This window comes from Verticillium nonalfalfae, assembly GCF_003724135.2.
Source record: "Verticillium nonalfalfae strain VnAa140/NRRL 66861 chromosome Unknown scaffold_19, whole genome shotgun sequence".
Lineage (NCBI taxonomy): Eukaryota > Fungi > Ascomycota > Sordariomycetes > Glomerellales > Plectosphaerellaceae > Verticillium > Verticillium nonalfalfae.
In genome coordinates, this window is record NW_021167244.1 from 123,311 (window position 1) to 141,233 (window position 17,923).

A 17,923-nucleotide genomic window follows, 5' to 3' on the forward strand; every position below is an offset into this window, starting at 1 on the left:
CGCTTGTTCATTGTGCCACCAACAAAGTTCATCTACACCCAGGTATTATTTCAAATTTGCGACAAATACGAAGCGCCTCAAACAATATGTCAGCAATGAAGTGCGTCGTCTTCGATGGGCCGAAGCAGATATCAGTACAGAACAGACCAGTCCCCACGGTCAGGGATGCCAAAGACGTCATCGTAAAGGTCCGGTACACGGCTCTGTGCGGCAGGTATGATGCACAGCACCATGCCAAGATTGTATCCTGACGGCAATGACAGCGAACTTCATGTCTTCCGAGGCCATCAACCATCTGCACCAGGGTTTATCATGGGCCATGAATTCTCTGGGACGGTACACGAGGTTGGTTCGGACGTGAAGAACCTCAAGGTCGGCGACAAAATTGTCAGCCCTTTTACCGTCAGCTGCGGAGAGTGCTTTTATTGCTCCCGAGGATTTTCGTCCCGTTGCAAAGAGTGCCTCCTTTTTGGCTGCCCCCTGCTTGACGGCGCGCAGGCTGAGTACGTGAGGGTCCCCTGGGCGGACTCAACGGTTGTCAAAGCTCCCCCCGGTATCGACGAGCTCAAACTTTGCCTCATGGCCGACATCTTTCCCACAGGGTTTTTTGCTGCTGAAAACGCATTGGCGTCGCAGAGCTTTGCCGAAGAGGCGGTGGTTGTCTTGATAGGCTGCGGTCCAGTTGGTCTATGCGCCCTCATTGCGGCCTTGGAGTATAAGCCCAAGGCCCTGCTCGCAGTCGATGGTGTGCCTTCAAGACTGGAAAAAGCGAAGGAACTTGGGGCCGAACCTTGGAATTATCTGACACAGGCAGAAGAGCTCGAAGCAAGGGTCAAGGAACTGACCGAAGGTCGAGGTGCGGACATCGTCATCGAGGTGGTAGGCCACAGCTCTGCGTTGGATACAGGCTTCAAGCTTCTAAGGCCTTGGGGAACAATTTCAAGCGTGGGTGTCCACAATGGAGAGATCCCATGGACGGGAAACCAAGCATATGGCAAGAATCTTACGGTGAAGATGGGCAGATGTCCAGTTCGAAGCAAGTCAACCCCGCAAAATGGTTGTTATTCAAGCAGCTAACCCCAGATTTCTACAGGCATGTTCCCTCGCGCACTAGCTCTTCTCGAGAAGAAGCAACCACTTCTGGAGTGAGCATACCACTGGTCCTTTTCTGTTGACCAGTCAACTAACGACTCGCAGCTTCATGACTGACACTATCATGCCTCTCAGCGATGCCGTCAAAGGGTACGAGATCTTCGACAGCATGAAGTCCCTGAAGGTCATATTTGATGCCGAGAAATGATGGGAAAGATGGTTAAGTAGCCTTAGCAAACGAGTCCTGGTCTTTTCGCCATGAGCGCAATTTTTGTGTAATCAAACTGTTTTCTATGGCAGCTCAAAGCTACGTCGGACTTACATCCAAGATATCTAAAGGTTTGACAAGTTTGCCGTTGCGATAAGTCCCATCCACCAAATACTTTCGTTTTCGATCTTCCTGCGGCAATTCATCCAGAAACCCCCATCTAAGCTTCGTTTTCCAATCTGTCAATTTCCATCCGTTAAGAGTGCCGGCCGGGAAAAGAGGCAGGACCTTGCTTGCGATCGGATCATGCGCGATAAGTACAAGTACATCCCCATTCGCGTCCAGACTCTTGAGCTTATCTATACTTGCACCTGCTGCTGGCGGATTCACATACCAGGAGTCTTCCCTAGCACACACCTCATAGTATGGAGTGGTTCTACAGCTATAAGCCTTTGGGTGACAGCCCGTGAATATGGCTGCAGGATACTCTTGGGCTGGGTTGTCATCGCGGCTCAAGTCGCTGGAACTGATTGACGATGGCATCGGGAGGTAGGGTGTTGGTCTGAACGAGCCACCAAAGTGACAAATGTCGGCACCAAGAAAGGCGAATGAGCTCTCGTCTGTTCTGACGAGGGCAGAGATGTGCCCAATGGCGTGGCCCGGGGTGCTCAAGATGTACAAGCTGCCGTCTCCGAAGAAGTCTCTTGCTGGGTACCCTGCGACATTCTGACAGTCGGAGAAATCCATCTCATGGACCTCTCGGCCTTTGAAAGCGTCTTCGTAGAGTGGAGAATTTTGATTTGTTGGGTAGCCAGGCATGAAGGCGTCCGAGAACCCTGGCCCAACAACCAGGGCCATGCTCTGGGGGAAAGATGCTGGGTTCCCCGTATGATCGTAGTGATGATGGCTCACAATGGCTGCCTCGATATTCTCGAGATTAGTTCCACCCTTGATCAGGATGTCTGACAGGTCTGAGTCGACCCTGATACCAGGGACTTTGAGGTCTATGACATCCGCGATGGGAGCCGGCAGATTCCAAAAGTCTTTTCGGCAACCGAGATCGAAGAGAAGCTGTCGGCCAGAACTCTGATGCCGGATAAGGAAGGAGAAGGTCGGCAAGTTCCACAACTCATGACCCTTGATTGGCGGTTGTACAAGGGTGTCGGCAGGCACAGTAAGATAGCAGCTGGTATCGATCATAGACAGAGTGCAGGTACAGGTGCCTTTGGGAATTAGATGGGCTGGGGCCGCCAACGCTGGAATTTCTTTGGGCATGGCAAAGATTGTACTAAAGGCACGATATGGCTGGTGTCTCGGCTTGTCTTACATGCCCTTGGCTCAGAGTTGGTGGCATCACCCTTCCATTTAAAAAAGAGCGGTCCACCCCCATCCTTGAACCCCCACACAGCCATTGCCTATTTGATATGAAGCTAGCAAGTTTACGAATTTCAAGGGTATACAACTTGAACTAGGGGCACTCGGGCGTAGGGACGCCGATCTGTCATCTGTGGCTCCGGGAAATGTTTCCGGGGCTACCCCGGTGATCGACAGCTAGGTCTCGTCACCCCGCGCTCTCCCCTACCCAACCACTCAAGGCTGATGCACCATTCCCCCACACTTCCGGCTGGGAACCTTTACCGTGATATGCTAGCACAACCGGTTTTACGCTCTAGGGAGGCAGGAAGAAACTTGCGGCAGCTTTCAGCAAGCGTCATTCCTGTGCAAGATGCCTTCTTACTTTCTTACCCTACGCAATGAACAAAGCTGATCATCATTCTCCTGACACCTCCCAACAACTTGCACGATTCTAATTCAGTCTTCTCGGATCAGCCATTTATTAGAAAGCCGTTCAGTATGGAAGTGAAATCCTTGAACAATGAAATGCGAGACGAATCCGAGCACGCCGAAACTAAAGAGAACAACAGAACCAACCAAAAGACTTTGATCGACGTTGAGACTGAGGTGGGGTGTTGAAGGTATTCAAACGGTAGCCGTCCGCTGACAGAGCTTAGAACGTATCGTTTGATCCAACGGAAACCAAACGACTATTGCGTAAGATCGATTGGCGAGTCCTACCACCGTTAACAGTTCTGTATATCCTGGCGTTCGTTGACCGCTCCAATATTGGAAATGCCCGTATTGCGGGCATGAACGATGACCTTGCTCTCACTGGACCACAGTACAACATGGCACTGACGGTCTTTTTCTTTCCCTATGCGTTATTTGAAGTGCCAAGCAACATCGTTCTCAAGCTCATGAGACCATCTCATTGGCTCACCTTACTTGTCATTGCTTGGGGAACGGTAAGTCCCGATGTTTGCAAGTCACGATTTACGCGAGTCTGATGTAGCATAGGTCGTTACACTTCAAGGGATAGTGAGGACCTACGAGCACCTCATTGTTACAAGGGTTCTTCTTGGTGTGACTGAGGCAGGATTCTTCCCAGCTGCCACGTACCTTTTGACCACTTGGTACTGTCGCTGGGAGCTGCAGACTCGTATGGCTATATTTTTCTCGGCTGCGTCACTAGCCGGTGGTTTCTCAGGCCTACTAGCCTTTGGAATTCAGCATCTGGATGGCGTTGGGGGTCTGAGTGGTTGGCGGTGGATCTTCATCATTGAAGGCATTCTCACCGTGCTGGTAGGAGTTTCCATCCCTTGGATTCTTCCCGATGGCCCGAGATCTGCATCATTTCTGACCGCTGAAGAAAAATGCTTCCTCTTCGCACGTATGCAGCATGACATTGGCCTGTCTGACGGCGAAGGCGACGACCGCGACCAAAAGTTCGACTGGAAGCTTTTGTGGTCAGCCATGGCGGACTGGAAAATCTACTTGGCAGTCATCATTTATTGGGGAAACAGGTAAGTTAACTCATTGACATCAGATAGCGGGATATCCTAAGTATGACGGACACTAAATCTTTCTTTTCCACAGTATCAGCGTCTATGGTTTCAGTTTTGCTGCGCCGACCATCATTCGAGAGCTTGGATATACCTCAGCACAAGCGCAGCTCCTGACCATTCCGATCTATCTTTTTGGCGCATGCTCTACAATTTTCTTTGCCCGTCTGGCTGATCGGCGTAAAACGCGCTGGGTCTTCATTGTGATACCTTTTTGCATCGCCCTGGTCGGCTATGTTGGTGTGCTCAGTATCCCACACCCCGGTCTTCCCGGCCTGACGTATTTTTTCCTTTTTTTCATCACAGGCGGGCTTTACCCTTCAATCATCGGGTGCATCTCCTGGGTTGGGAACAATCTTGCCCCCTCTTTTAAGCGGGCTATTGGCATGGCACTGCTCATGACCGTTGGCAACCTCGGTGGCGCCGTTGGTTCGAACATATTTGTGGAAGACCAAGCGCCTCAATACTGGCTAGGATACGGACTCTCTGCGGGTATAATCCTCGCGGCTATTATTTCCACTGTCATCCTCCAACTTTTTTTGAAGTACATCAATGCAAAGCGCGCGGAGATGTCAGAAGTGGACGTATGCAATCGTTTCACAGCTGGTGAGTCCACGCCAGATACTATGACCTGACACCCGTGGCTTACATTCTATTGCAGAAGAACTTCGCCTGATGGGGGATAAATCACCGCTTTTTCGCTACGTGTATTGATAGGACGTAGCCAAATTCACGACGACCTGCACGATTGGTGTGGGAATCTGGATGGCATGAGTCAGCGCAGTCTGGCGCTTCTGGGGTGCACCACGCATCCGAATGGGGACATGCGGAAAAGGATGTGTTGGTAGGCAGTTTGTGCTATTAGGATCTTGTTTTTACAAGTTTTAGGATGATGAGTAGCTTAGCGACGATAGATTGGCGTTCCATATCAACCTGAACGCTGGAAATGTGATCAAGAGCGCCAGGCCGCATGTTTTCTGGAAACCTTTCGCCCATTTAGTGGCGTAGGCTAAATGTTCACGCTCCCAAGTCATTGCTGGAGGGCCTAGACACAGCCAGTCGCGCTGGTGTGGGTTACACTGGCGCCTTGGGAGTGTTGGCACGGCGGTGGTTCGCAACATGGGGCAGCAGCGCTACCACCCGTCCCCTGCGTTACCCTAAATCTGGAAGAAAGTCCCCGGTGTGGTTCATCGACTGTTCTGACTCAGGGATGCCAGCACGCTAACACGGCCACGAGACGCCGGAATCTAATTCCGTCAGGTCACAGCATGATGGTTCAGCGGGGCTTCGTGCTCCCGGCACCACTAAGCTGGTGTGGCACCGAACGTCCATCCAAGCCATCCGAGGGGTTGTATAATCATAATCAAAATCCGCCCTCGGTAAACCCAAGCTCATGCAACAGAGCATCATTTTTGACTCCAAAAGAACCACGATGGGCACCTTTTTGCTAAGATTTACCATTCATGCAACAGAGCTATCCAGCCTAGCCTTCCACACGTTTTCAAGATTGACTCCACACTCCTTCAGAGAGCCCACGACGACGCAAAGATGGGCTCCGCAGGACAGTACAGGCTCCGCATAGCATCCGCCTCGGGATCAGTAACCGACAGACGTCATGGTTTTGCCGACATTGCGAAGAATGAAGACGTATCTTTCATCGTGGGCGACTGGATGTCAGAATACAATATGACGACCCGCGCGGGCGGAAAGGTGGACAGCCACGGCACCTCCGATGAGTTCGAGCCGTCTTTTTTGGAAGCATTCGTCCCGGCGCTTCCACACCTTGCTTCAAGGAAGATCAAAGTCGCAGTCAATGCTGGTGCAAGCAGCACAGAAAAGCTTTATCAGACGGTTGTTGAAAAAATCAAGGACTTGGGTCTCGATTTAACCGTGGCTTGGGTCGCAGGAGACGAGGTATTAGAGGCTTTCCAGAAATCCTTCAAGGAAGGAAATGACTTCAAAAGTCTGACGCATGGTATGGGATCCTCTGACTTCATCACTGATACGCACTGCTGACAATATTCTAGGTCGAAACCTGAGGGATTGGGAATTCGAACCAATCTACGCACAGGCGTACCTAGGTGGTTGGGGCATTTGCGAAGCTCTGAAGCAGGGCGCCGACATTGTGCTCTGCGGACGCGTGGCGGATGCATCTCCCACCATTGGCATTGCAGCTTACCACTATGGATGGAGTCGAACATCGTACGAGGAACTTGCAGGCGCTTTTGTCGCTGGTCACTTCATCGAGTGTTCAACATACGTGACTGGCGGAAATTTTTCTGGTTTTAAAAGCCTTCCTGGCAAAGTCACGAACCTCGGCTTCCCCATCATTGAAATGGCAAGCAATGGCCACTTTATCGTGACAAAGCAGGAAGGCCGAGACGGCATGGTGACAGTGGATACCTGCAAAGCGCAGCTCTTGTACGAAATTCAAGGCCCGCTTTACTACAATTCCGACGTCGTTGCTCGGCTCGATGGCATCGAGATACTGCAAAGTGGAAAAGATCGAGTGTGAGTCCAAATAACATGATGGGAAAATCTACTTCATTTGAACTGACTTTTTGACAGCCTGGTCACTGGTGTTAAAGGCATGAAGCCGCCACCAACGACAAAGGTAGGAATTACAGCGAAGGGTGGCTATCAAGCTGAGGGTCATTACTTCCTCGTAGGTCTTGATATCGAAGAAAAGGCGCATATGATAGAAACACAGGTGAGGCATTTGCTCGACGAGTCCAGGTTTCACTGCCTCAAGTTCCGCACCAACGGACGTTGCCCCGAAGACCCGCGTAGCCAGGATGCCGCTACCGTCGACCTTCGAATTTTCGCCCAGGCGCGCAATGAAGAGGACTTGGCCTTGAGCAACTTTTTCCGTCCAGTTTCGGATGTCATAATGCAGAGCTATCCAGGTGCCACGTTTGGTGTTGATGCTCGCCAAGCTCAACCCAAGCCTTATTATGAATATTGGGTCAGCCTCCTACCTCAAGCCAGTATCAGCCACGTTGTGCACCTCCCCAGTAAGGGGCTAGAGCTTTCGATACCCCCTCCATCAGACACAGAGGCATTCGTTCAGGATCAGGATACTTATGAGACCTCGAACCCAGTTAACGTGGATAGCTTTGGCCCTACCACCAGAGCTCCCCTCGGGTATATCGTTCATGCGCGCTCTGGTGATAAGGGGTCGGACTGCAACGTGGGATTCTTTGTTCGACAGGCTGATGAATGGGACTGGTTGCGCAGCGTCCTCACTGTTGACAAGATCAGGGAGCTGCTTGGAGACGATGATACTGGCAAGCCTATCTCCCGCTTCGAATTGCCTAATATTTGCGGTAAGCTCATGGTCTCTATTTGGAAGTACCCCTCACTGATTAGATCCTAGCGGTACACTTTTTACTCAAGGATCATCTGGATCGTGGTGTTGCTTCAAGCTCTACGTATGACGTGTTGGGAAAGAACTTGGCGGAGTACCTTAGAGCCAAACATGTGGAGATCCCTGACCGGTTTTTGGAGCGTGGAAAAATATGAACACGTAGAACGTTTAGAATCATCATCCAGAGGACGATATGATTTGCTGCCCAGTATCAATTATTTTTATGCTACCTAAAGTCATTGCAAGTGTCGAGGAGTTTCTGAATTTGTGACTCCCATCTTATAACTCAATCAAGCACCCAATTATTATCTTACAGTATAAGGTGTCGCTCTTTGGGATACTGACATGCGTAGTGTCCTTCATTGAATGCTCCATTTCGTTATGCATGTCTAGCTCATGTCTCCCAAAGTAATATTCTTCATCACCTGGAACTCAGCAAGGCCATACTTGCTGCCCTCGCGGCCCAGACCAGACTCCTTGACACCACCAAAAGGCGCCTCTGCGGCACTGATCTTCCCAGTGTTGACCCCCACCATACCAACCTCAAGCTGAGTAGCTGCGGCCCAAATCGTCTTCAAGTTATTGGAGAAGAAGTAGCCCGCCAACCCAAACTCCGTGTCGTTGGCAAGCTCAATGACCTCTTCCAGAGTGTCGAAAGCAAAGACAGGTGCTAAGGGCCCAAAAGTTTCATCGCGAGCAACTGCCATGGCGGCAGTGACGCCAGTGAGCAACGCAGGCTCGATGAAGTTGCTCCCGAGGCCGAGATCTTCTCTTGTCTGACCGCCCCAGATCAACTTGGCGCCCTTCGACACGGCGTCGTCAATGTGACTTTTGACCTTGTCAACCGCAGCGCGGTTGATGAGTGGACCGTGTGTCACTGTCGGATCCATGCCAGATCCAACCTTGAACGACTTCATACGCTCAAGAAGTGCATCAATGAATGCATCGTGTATACCCTTCTGCACATAAAGACGGTTTGCGCACACACAGGTCTGACCAGAGCAGCGAAACTTGCACGCCAAGACGCCGTCCACAGCCTTGGATATGTCTGCATCATCGAAGACAATGTAAGGCGCATTGCCTCCAAGTTCCATCGACACCTTCTTCATTGTACCAGCAGCCTCTTTGGTGATGAGCTTACCGACACCTGTAGATCCAGTGAAGCTGACCTTCTTGATGATGGGGTTGGTGTACAGCTCAGCAACCGCTGATCTGTCCCGCGTTGGCACGACCTGAATGACATTGGGGGGAAATCCAGCTTCCACCGCCAAGTGTGCGAGAGCTAGAGCGCAGAGTGGGGTCTCGCTCGGAGGCTTGATGACACATGTGCAGCCGGCAGCGAGTGCTGGGCCGAGCTTTCTCGTGATCATGGCAATTGGGAAGTTCCAGGGAGCAATGATGGCACAGACGCCGATCGGTTGTCGGATAACAAAGTTGGTGCTGCCCGCATGCTGAGATGGAATAATATCACCATAATTTCGGATCGCCTCCTCCGCAAACCAGGTGATGAAGCTTGCGCCGTACTCGACCTCGCCTTGAGCTTCCGCGAGCGTTTTGCCGTTTTCCAATGTGAGTATGACAGCAAGATCTTTAGCGTGTTGTCGAATGAGTGCTGCGTACTTGTGGAGCAATTTGGATCGATCGTGCTCCTTGGTGTGTCTAAAATTCCTGAATGCAGCATTGGCGTGATTGATGGCACGTTCGAAATCGCCCTTCGTCATGTTGGCGATGTTAGCGATGACGCCATCTGTTGCCGGATCGTATACAGCAAATGTTTCGGATCCTGAGACCCATTCTCCGCCGATAAAGGCATCCTCTCGTATTAGAGAATGATCGCTAACAGCTGATTTCAGCGTCGTTGGGTGAAGTTGAGCGGCGCCACCCATGTTGATTCAGGCACGACTGATTGATGCTTGATAATACTTGAACAGGTATAGGACATATAGCGCAGCGCAATGGATGGGAGAGGTTTAAAAGAGCAAAATCATTGGCAGAGGTTGTGATCTGAGCCCAGCGCATCAAACTCCCCATAATCGCTTTATAGTGTTGAATGTGTAGCCGGAACTGTGTCAACGACACTTCCGGTCCCGGCTAGCAACCCGGTTGAATGCCGGTCATCGCGCGCCGCCGGCTATGCCACCAGCACCGGCATCACATTTCAGGTTAACCGGCATTCCATTTCCGACCGGAATCAATCCACTCTGGGATAGGCTAACTCCCACACTAAGCGAAGCCTCATGTTCCACAATCAACCCTCAAAGTCCCGTACATCGAAAGTGCCATTTGCCGTGAATTGCCGGTTTCGTGGCTGGACTACCATTGCCAGTTGTATTGGCGGGTGGTATCTAGCCTGCCTGCCTCAAAATTGAAATTGGAACAACGGCGAGCTGGACGCGTTTGCATCGATACTCCTCGTTCAGTGGACGTCATGGCCGGCCAGTCGCACGTGCCTGATTGCGTGGTCACTATGCAATAGTATGACGAGAGTGATGATGAAAAGTCGAGGCAACAAAGGTTTAGTAGAGCGTGTGTCAATCAGACTTCTCGCTTCGCCATTCACTGAGGATTGGTATTGTTGCCGCTCAGACAGCACGTGACAGCATGATTGGATTTTGAAAACGATGTGACTTAATTGATGTCTACGAAAGAGCACCTCGGTCTAGATCTCTATCCCTTGACTGGGCTAATGAGAGACCGTAGTGGCTGAGGCAGGGATTCCATGGTTGCGAATGCTTTGCCCACAACTGCACCAAGTATGACAGTGCTAAGCAGAGTCGTGGACGCCAGAACATGTCTCCCCAGCTTCCGCACTGGCCAAAATACGGAGCCCCCTTTCATGGAAAAGTCGGTCCACCTCGGGAAGTAAGTTGCTTTCCAGAACGTGGCGGCTAGGCCAGGCCAGGCTGCCGAATTGCGACCAGCAGAGTTGATGTACCAATTGCTACACCCTGCAGCGAAAACGGTCTCGGCCAAGACAATATCAAGATCTCTGACGAAGGTCTCCTCAGCCTCTGAACTGACTTCAATTGTCGAAGCATACCCGTCGATGATAGGCTTCATTAGAACATTGGCAATGTAATCCACTTGCACCTCAATTGAGTATATGACAGAATTGAAGGCTGGAAATGTATTCGGGCCGAAGCTGTTAAGATTGCCATCAGAAATGTCTCGCCAAATTCAGAGGGGAAGCCTGTGAACTTACAGGATAGCAAAGTTGGGGTGGTTGTGCACAAAAGTGCCCATGTAGGCCTGAGCTCCACGATGTTCTTCCCACTGCTCATGCAGAGACTTGCCATGCCGACCCATGATCTTCATGGGTGCTAGAAAAGATGACACATTGAATCCAGTGGCTAATACCACGGCATCGAAGTCCTCGGCGACACCATCTTCGCTAACGAGGCCTGTCTCTGTGAATTCTCGTATACCCTGTGCTAGAAGTTCCACATTGTCGCGGCGGAGAGACGCCAAATAGCCCGGGTCATAAATACGTCGCTTGCAACCCAGCGGGAACTTGGGTACAATGAAGTCATGATACCTCTCTGGCGCCTCACGGAGGATATACCGCCTTGCCTCATCTTCCAGTTGCAGCCTTGCACTGACCTGGCTTGCGTTTGAACCGTAGACGGAGGCGAGCTGGTCCGTCTTGAGGAAGAGGTCTAAACGGTGCCATCGCTGCCACAAAGGGATGTACTTGAAACAGAACTTCTCCCATGGTGTGAAAAGCTTATTTGGCCGTGGGTGATACCATTGAGGACTGCGAGCATATTGCGTGATCTTCTTGACGGAAGGGGCAATGGCCGGCACCACCTGTGCGGCACTACAACCGTTGCCGATGACAGCGATCCGTTTGTTGGTGTAATCGAATGAGTGGTTCCACTCAGCTGTGTGAAAAATGTGTCCTTTGAACTTGCTGAGGCCTGGAAATCGAGCCTCTCGCGGAACGGCGAACCCTCCCACAGCCGACAGCAATATGGCACATTGTTCCGTGAACTGCTGGCCCGAGTTAACGTCGCGGAACCTGACCTTCCAAGCACCCTGAATCCATTCGGCGCCCAGACATTCGATACCAAAACAAAAGTGTTTGCGCAAGTGGAACTTATCGACTGTTGACTCGATGTCTATAGAAATCACGTCAATCACTAGTCTTACGCAGCACGGGAGAATTCCACCGGCTATGACTTACACTCCAGTATTTCCTCTTGATCAGCCAAAGCCTGTGTCCAGTTCGGATTCAAATTGAAGCTGAAGGAGTAAAGATGAATTGGCACATCTGAACCGCTGGGAAGTTCAGCAACGTCATTGTCAAGGCAACCGGCGGTCGTGAAACTCACCATCCGGGGTAAGTGTTTGCGATCCATGTGCCGCCTGGGCCATCGCGCTTCTCATAGATCTGTGTCCTTATTAGCCTTACGTATAAGGTCGTTACTGGTATAACTTACAGTGAATTCTTCATGCCCCAGTTGACATTTGAGTTTGTGTGCCATGGCGATCGCGGCGACTCCGCCGCCAATGATAATTGTTTTCGACGAAGACATGATGTCAACTCAATGCACGTCAGTGTCTGATTACAAGAGTCTGGTCGTGGGTGAGATGAACAGACTGGACGTGGAGATTTGGGCAACCCTTATGGCAGTTGGAAAAGAGATTGGCCACTCTGCTGCATCGGTAGGCAAACACTGATCTACTCCCATACTGCGAAAAGCTGGCTCCGTCAATCGATTCCAGATTGCTGGCGAGGGAAGTTAAATCCGATGCCGAAGTGTTTCTCGATGTTCGGTCAAGTATTGACCACAACCGAACTGATCAACACTCCGGAGGCCTTGATTTCTTCGGGATTATAAATCCGAGCGATTCCAGCCGCATGGCCACTCACACGCCTCTTCGACCCAAGACCATAACACTGTCCCTAAAGGTCCATTGGCCATCTCGGGTACATAATTCAGATTGGAGAGAGACTCTGAACCACGCAATCTCGCTGGTTCGAACACAGATAATGGCTTTGGAGGATAGTATCCCCTCCCACGGCCCCTCGTACCAAAATGTCGACGCCCAGCGCCATGACAAAGGGTCACTGACCTGCCTGCACATTCGTGAAATATGTGGACCGCTGCGGGCCGATATTGGACACGGCAGCTGATCATTTCTCCGCAACTCGGGAACGCCTGAGCAAGAAGCGCCTCCGCCCGCTCACAAACCTGGGGTGCGCTAAATCCTAGCGTAAAGGCAGGGTGTAATGGAACGGCTAAGGGGTTGCAGCCCATAACCCCAGTAGGATTGCGAACAAACGGCCGTACCCTTGCCAGTTCCCCCTCATCCCCAGTGGCCTTTCCCCGCCTACCAGCTTTCCAACTTCGTTTTTGTCGTCGCGTTGAAGAAATCCCATGATTCACTCGAACAGGCTGGAGTTTCCTGATTGCGACCTGATTGCGAGGATCGAGAAGTCGCAATACCTTTCAGCATCATGGGCAGTAAGAAGCATGTCACCAGTGCTTGTCTCAACTGTAGGCGACGCAAGGTCAAGGTCAGAAGCTGCAACCGTGCTGGGTGAGCATGACTTAGCTGGAACTGACAATATCTCAACTACAGTGCGATGGCACAAAGACGTGTTCAAACTGTTCCACCGCACAGCTCGACTGCGTTTACAACGCCGAAGCTGACATGAGAAAGTGCGTGTATCCATCATGTTCCAAATCCATCTAGGTTCCTAACTTGATAATGCCAGAATCTCAGCCAAAAGAGTCATACTCGATTTGAGGGCGCGGGTTGCCGAACTCGAGGGTGTCCTCCGCGACAGCAACACGGAACGACCACAGGCTTCGTCGCCTGAAACCTCGGAAGCGACCACGGCGGATTCGAGAACAATTTCAACCACATACTCTCATGATATCGCACCGGCCCCGTTACCGGAAAGCCATAGCTCGCCCGACATTGAGGGTTCACGCGGGCCAGTCCCCCCTGAGCACAGCACCCACTCCATATCTACCGGATCGCCCCTACCCATATCTCCCTCCCAACATAACGCGGCGAATACATTTGCGGAGTCATCAACAGCGATGGAAGGAGAGCTCGCAGATTTCGGCATTCCACAACTTGGCCATTACAATAGCTCAACGTTCATGTACCTTGGTGCGACTAACAGCCCACCCCTACAGACCTTCGAAGACATGATTCCCGACCTCGAAAGTCTTGCAGATACAACAGATACCGAAGGTGACATCACCGACATTTTAGCAGCACGTGTGGGAGCGCTACGAATTGCAGAAGATGGTCAATTGCGGTATTATGGCCCAACTTCCAACCTTCATGTTCATCCAAATGGGTTTCAGTCGCTTTCCCGGTCAACGATTCGCCATGTTGAGACCGAGGGCCAAGGTGTTTTGCAGCGCTTAGGCTTGGACCGCGAAGTTTCCGGGCAAATCCAGATGCACCTGGCAAAGCTTTATTTTGCGTGGGAGGATCCAGTCATCCATGTCGTTGATGAGGATGTTTTCTTTGAGGAGAAGAACAACGCCACTCTGCACGGCAATAGTAGCCCCTACTACTCGGAAACGCTCAATAACGCAATGTAAGTTGGGCTGATCCCTTGCGTATTTCCCAATTACCTCTTTTGATGCTTATCATACCATCAGATGTGCAATTGGAGCAAATTTAGCCGGAAATCAAGACCTCGACCTGCCCGAACCTGCATCAGAATTCTTCTCTGCGCGAGCCAAGGCACTCTTGGACATTGAGATGGATAGCCCGACGGTGGCTACGGTTCAGGCTCTTGTTGTTATGAGTGCGTCGGAGGCTGCATTCACACGTGATGCTCGAGGATGGCTTTATAGTGGTATGTATCATCTGGTGGACCATTACTCTGCTCCTCTGGAAAGCGATGAAGCACCCTCTGACACTGTCCCCCACAGGCATGGCAGCACGACTCAGTGCGGATCTTGGCTTGCATCTCGATGTCTCGAAACACAAGTTGACAGGTCTACTAACGGATCGCGATTTGAAGATCAGGGCGATTGCGTTTTGGGGGGTATTCGTTCATGAGCAGTAAGATAGCATAATACGCCCTCTGGATGCAAAGCTAACTGCTCGAAAAGCATGTGGAGTATGTACGTCGGCAGACCTTGGGGTATGGGAATCAGGAACATCACAACGCCCCGGCCGTGGGAGTACGCCGAGACCGGTAAAACTTGGAGACCATACCCGCGTGCTGTTGGCCAGTCCGACATACCTGAGCCCGGGCTCGCATTCCCACTCGAGCAGTGTACAGATGCCAATATTTGTCTTTGCGAGATCATGAGGACAATCAACGCTACCCTGTTAGTCCACGCTAGGCTCAGTCTTGTTGATCTGTTTCCGAACTTCTGACCAACTTGATATAGGTACTCAGGTCGCCGACTGGACGCAAAAGCCCTTGCCGAGTTTCTTTTCCAAACTAAGCAAGGACTGAAGAGCTGGCATGACAGCTTAGATCCTGCGCTTAGACTCGAGACGTCTGGGCAAACGCATCCTGTAGTTCCTGCAGTTCTGCAACTTCAGTATGCCATCATCTTCCCTCAACTTCAGGCGAAGCTGTTTGAAGGCTCTGTATGTTGATAATTATTAGCATGCAATTCCACGCTACCATGATAGCACTCTACCGCCCTTACATGTCGAGCAGCCTTGTTCACAATAGCGACGATGGGCCAACGCTCCGAGACCAAGTCGCTTTGGGTGACGCAATTGCTGGATGTGTAGCAGCTGCCCACCAAGTGGCCGACATTCTTCGACGCTACCAAAAGGAGCATTCATTGCGCCGAACAAATATTCAGATCGTACACATCATATTCACAGCCTCGCTTGTGTTCATCCACGATGTTTGTACTATGACAGATTACAGCTCTCGGGTATCCTTGAATGATCTCCAGTTGTGCTGTCATGCTCTTGGTGAGATTGGACATGCCTACGGGAATGCCACCCGGGCTCTTGAGGTTGTAATTCTCGTCAAGAGCGAGTGGCAGCGATTAGCCACCTCGATGGAAACGCGTGGAGGTTTAAAGCGGCGGAGCGCAAGCATGACAATTCCCTACTCTCTTTCTTCAAAGCATGATGATGCTTTGGACCGAACCAAGCGACGCAGCAGGGGGTCAGTCTCGGCAAGTACCACCTCATACGATCGTTCATCATACCTGAAACCCCCGTCTTTCAGCGCATTTCAAATGCTGTGCGATAACTTCACAGGACAATCAATCGACATGACCATGCCTGCGATTGGCGAAGATCTGCCTCCCTCCTGGCCAATATCATCAGTTTCAACCTTTCCATTCGGCGACTTGATGGACCCAATGGGGTGGCCTCATACACACGAGCAGACAGCGTTCCTTACAGGTCGAAATGAAAATGGTGCGCCATCTGCTACGTTACAAGACGCGGATCTCAGTCTTGAAACTTCCTCGGTCAACCACAACACCACAGCGGAGACAGCAGTCGGTGATTCTTTATTGCAAGTCTCAGGGCAAGAGCTCGAGGGGCAGGTAGTAAAAGATTGTACGCATAGCACAGTCTAATCCAAATATCAGCCTCTGTATTTTTATCATTTACTTGTGATGTATCATGTGGATCAGGTGAACTGCCAAAATATTTTGGTATTATGGAATTTACTTCCAATGAACGTGTATGATCTCCGAGCGTACTCAACACAGCTTGGCACAGAGTCTTAGAAGAGTATACAATGATAGAAAGATCATTTCATGTCACTGTTGGGTCTAACGTGACAAGCGATGCTGACCTCTCGATCCGCAAGGAATCATACGGAGCCTATGTGGATTCTCATGCAGTCAGCCATTTCATTGCGCCAACGAGGCTATGAAGCCGGAGCCATCCATCTCTCTGAATGATCCGATCAGGGTACCAAGGTACAGAAGAAGTTCAGTCAAAAATTGCTCCACGCAACCCTAGACACGTTTTCGCCAGCTTGTGACTTCCCAGGAATTTCTTTGCACGACGTGAAATATATCTCGCTCCAAAGTGCTCTAGCAAGGGGATCAAATTAATTTTCTGCAGCTCCGACAACACGCAATATGCCGCAGAAATCGTATCATCTCTCCATATAAATATTTGATGCTGGCTAAAGCGACATCGGCCTCGGCCGGCTCGCAGTGACAAGCCAAGAGATTTGGATTAATAAGATTTATCTATAGCTCTTGTAGGTGCCTACTATGAAAGCTCGGCGCCGCCTTGGCTGGTAATATGACGTGGATGACATATTGGCTTCCGCGACTTGGGTCCTTCCGAGCCAGGACCCTTGCCACGGTGCCTGACCGATGGCGTACCTGATCACAAGAATTGAAAGTACTCGTAGGGAATAGCTTACGACATAGTCCATGATATGGACATGTGCGAACAACGCCAGCAACAGCCCCTTGTAGAACCTATACTGCACGAGCTCACTGATGGAAAATGGGTCAGAGATGTGGTGACGCACATTATCACCCCATTTCCTTTCCAAGGCCGACCTCTTGTGGTCATTCGTATCTGGAAGATTATCGGCGGTTCGAGACGTTGCTGGACTCGGGGATGAAAGGCCTTGACATCACACGAATCACACCACAATACCGCCTTCGACCCCCGCCGAAACGGCTGCAAGACATGATACCGACTTGCTATTTGAGCAGCAAGTAACTTCAATGGCGGTCTCTTAAGCGTACTGGCCAACTTTGATTTGATTTTCCTGATCAAGGGCCTGAGTGGAAATTACCGAGCATGTCTGGATGTCTCCATCGTAGCCCATGAACGCCAAGATATGCCAACCCGCTAAGAGCTGTCTGCCCAGTTTTCATCGTCTCCCTATCGTCGCATATAAAGCACGACATATCATGGGATCTTGCATCATGAGAGCTACGCGCGTCCCTCAAAAAGTACATGCGTGTGGCCTACGGCCACTGGGTGACTCCACGACTCATTCTGGCATAACCGACTACATGCATCCTTTGACCAATATTATGGTCAAGGCGGTGTATTACATCCTCTAGTGCTGGCTGGGGACAAAGTATTAGCATACTAACCGTCGACATCATATATGTATCGATGTGTTTTGTATTGGATGGGTTGCGTAACGTTAAATGATCACATCTTTCACTAGGCATCATCATGATCAGCACGTAATGATGCTCACTCATGAATTTCAATGTCCCTTTAAAAGTTCTCTAGGCACCCTCGTTTATCTACCATGTATTCACATGACATCATTAACAGAATACTTATCTTCATTCCATGCCCATGGCCAAGGCTTGATTATGGAACATAACAAGCAATACATCAGTCGTGTGCTGTTAACCTCAAGCCGACCCACTATCGCCATTTGCCGATGCCACACGATAAGGCCTG

The 17,923-nt window shown here is 50.7% G+C and overlaps 5 protein-coding genes across 5 annotated transcripts; 3 read left to right on the forward strand and 2 right to left on the reverse strand.

The window, feature by feature from the left end:
- Positions 1-86: 86 nt before the first annotated feature.
- On the forward strand, positions 87-1,300 carry D7B24_003230 (uncharacterized protein; the record flags this gene model as incomplete). The annotated part of the gene is made up of 4 exons (XM_028637423.1): positions 87-214; positions 264-1,036; positions 1,094-1,145; positions 1,198-1,300. 4 exons carry the CDS (start codon positions 87-89, stop codon positions 1,298-1,300), a joined length of 1,056 nt encoding a protein of 351 aa, XP_028497295.1.
- Positions 1,301-5,886: 4,586 nt separating this feature from the next.
- On the forward strand, positions 5,887-7,576 carry D7B24_003231 (uncharacterized protein; the record flags this gene model as incomplete). The annotated part of the gene is made up of 3 exons (XM_028637424.1): positions 5,887-6,175; positions 6,228-6,711; positions 6,769-7,576. 3 exons carry the CDS (start codon positions 5,887-5,889, stop codon positions 7,574-7,576), a joined length of 1,581 nt encoding a protein of 526 aa, XP_028497296.1.
- Positions 7,577-7,956: 380 nt separating this feature from the next.
- On the reverse strand, positions 7,957-9,453 carry ALDH5A1_2 (Succinate-semialdehyde dehydrogenase, mitochondrial; the record flags this gene model as incomplete). Its single annotated transcript, XM_028637425.1, has 1 exon — positions 7,957-9,453. The coding sequence occupies one exon, from the start codon at positions 9,451-9,453 to the stop codon at positions 7,957-7,959; it is 1,497 nt and encodes a 498-aa protein (XP_028497297.1).
- Positions 9,454-10,234: 781 nt separating this feature from the next.
- D7B24_003233 (uncharacterized protein) lies at positions 10,235-11,925 on the reverse strand (the record flags this gene model as incomplete). The annotated part of the gene is made up of 4 exons (XM_028637426.1): positions 10,235-10,709; positions 10,770-10,855; positions 10,925-11,685; positions 11,751-11,925. 4 exons carry the CDS (start codon positions 11,923-11,925, stop codon positions 10,235-10,237), a joined length of 1,497 nt encoding a protein of 498 aa, XP_028497298.1.
- Positions 11,926-13,028: 1,103 nt separating this feature from the next.
- On the forward strand, positions 13,029-15,008 carry D7B24_003234 (uncharacterized protein; the record flags this gene model as incomplete). The annotated part of the gene is made up of 6 exons (XM_028637427.1): positions 13,029-13,088; positions 13,154-13,233; positions 13,290-14,132; positions 14,197-14,396; positions 14,473-14,538; positions 14,941-15,008. The coding sequence occupies 6 exons, from the start codon at positions 13,029-13,031 to the stop codon at positions 15,006-15,008; spliced, it is 1,317 nt and encodes a 438-aa protein (XP_028497299.1).
- Positions 15,009-17,923: the final 2,915 nt, after the last annotated feature.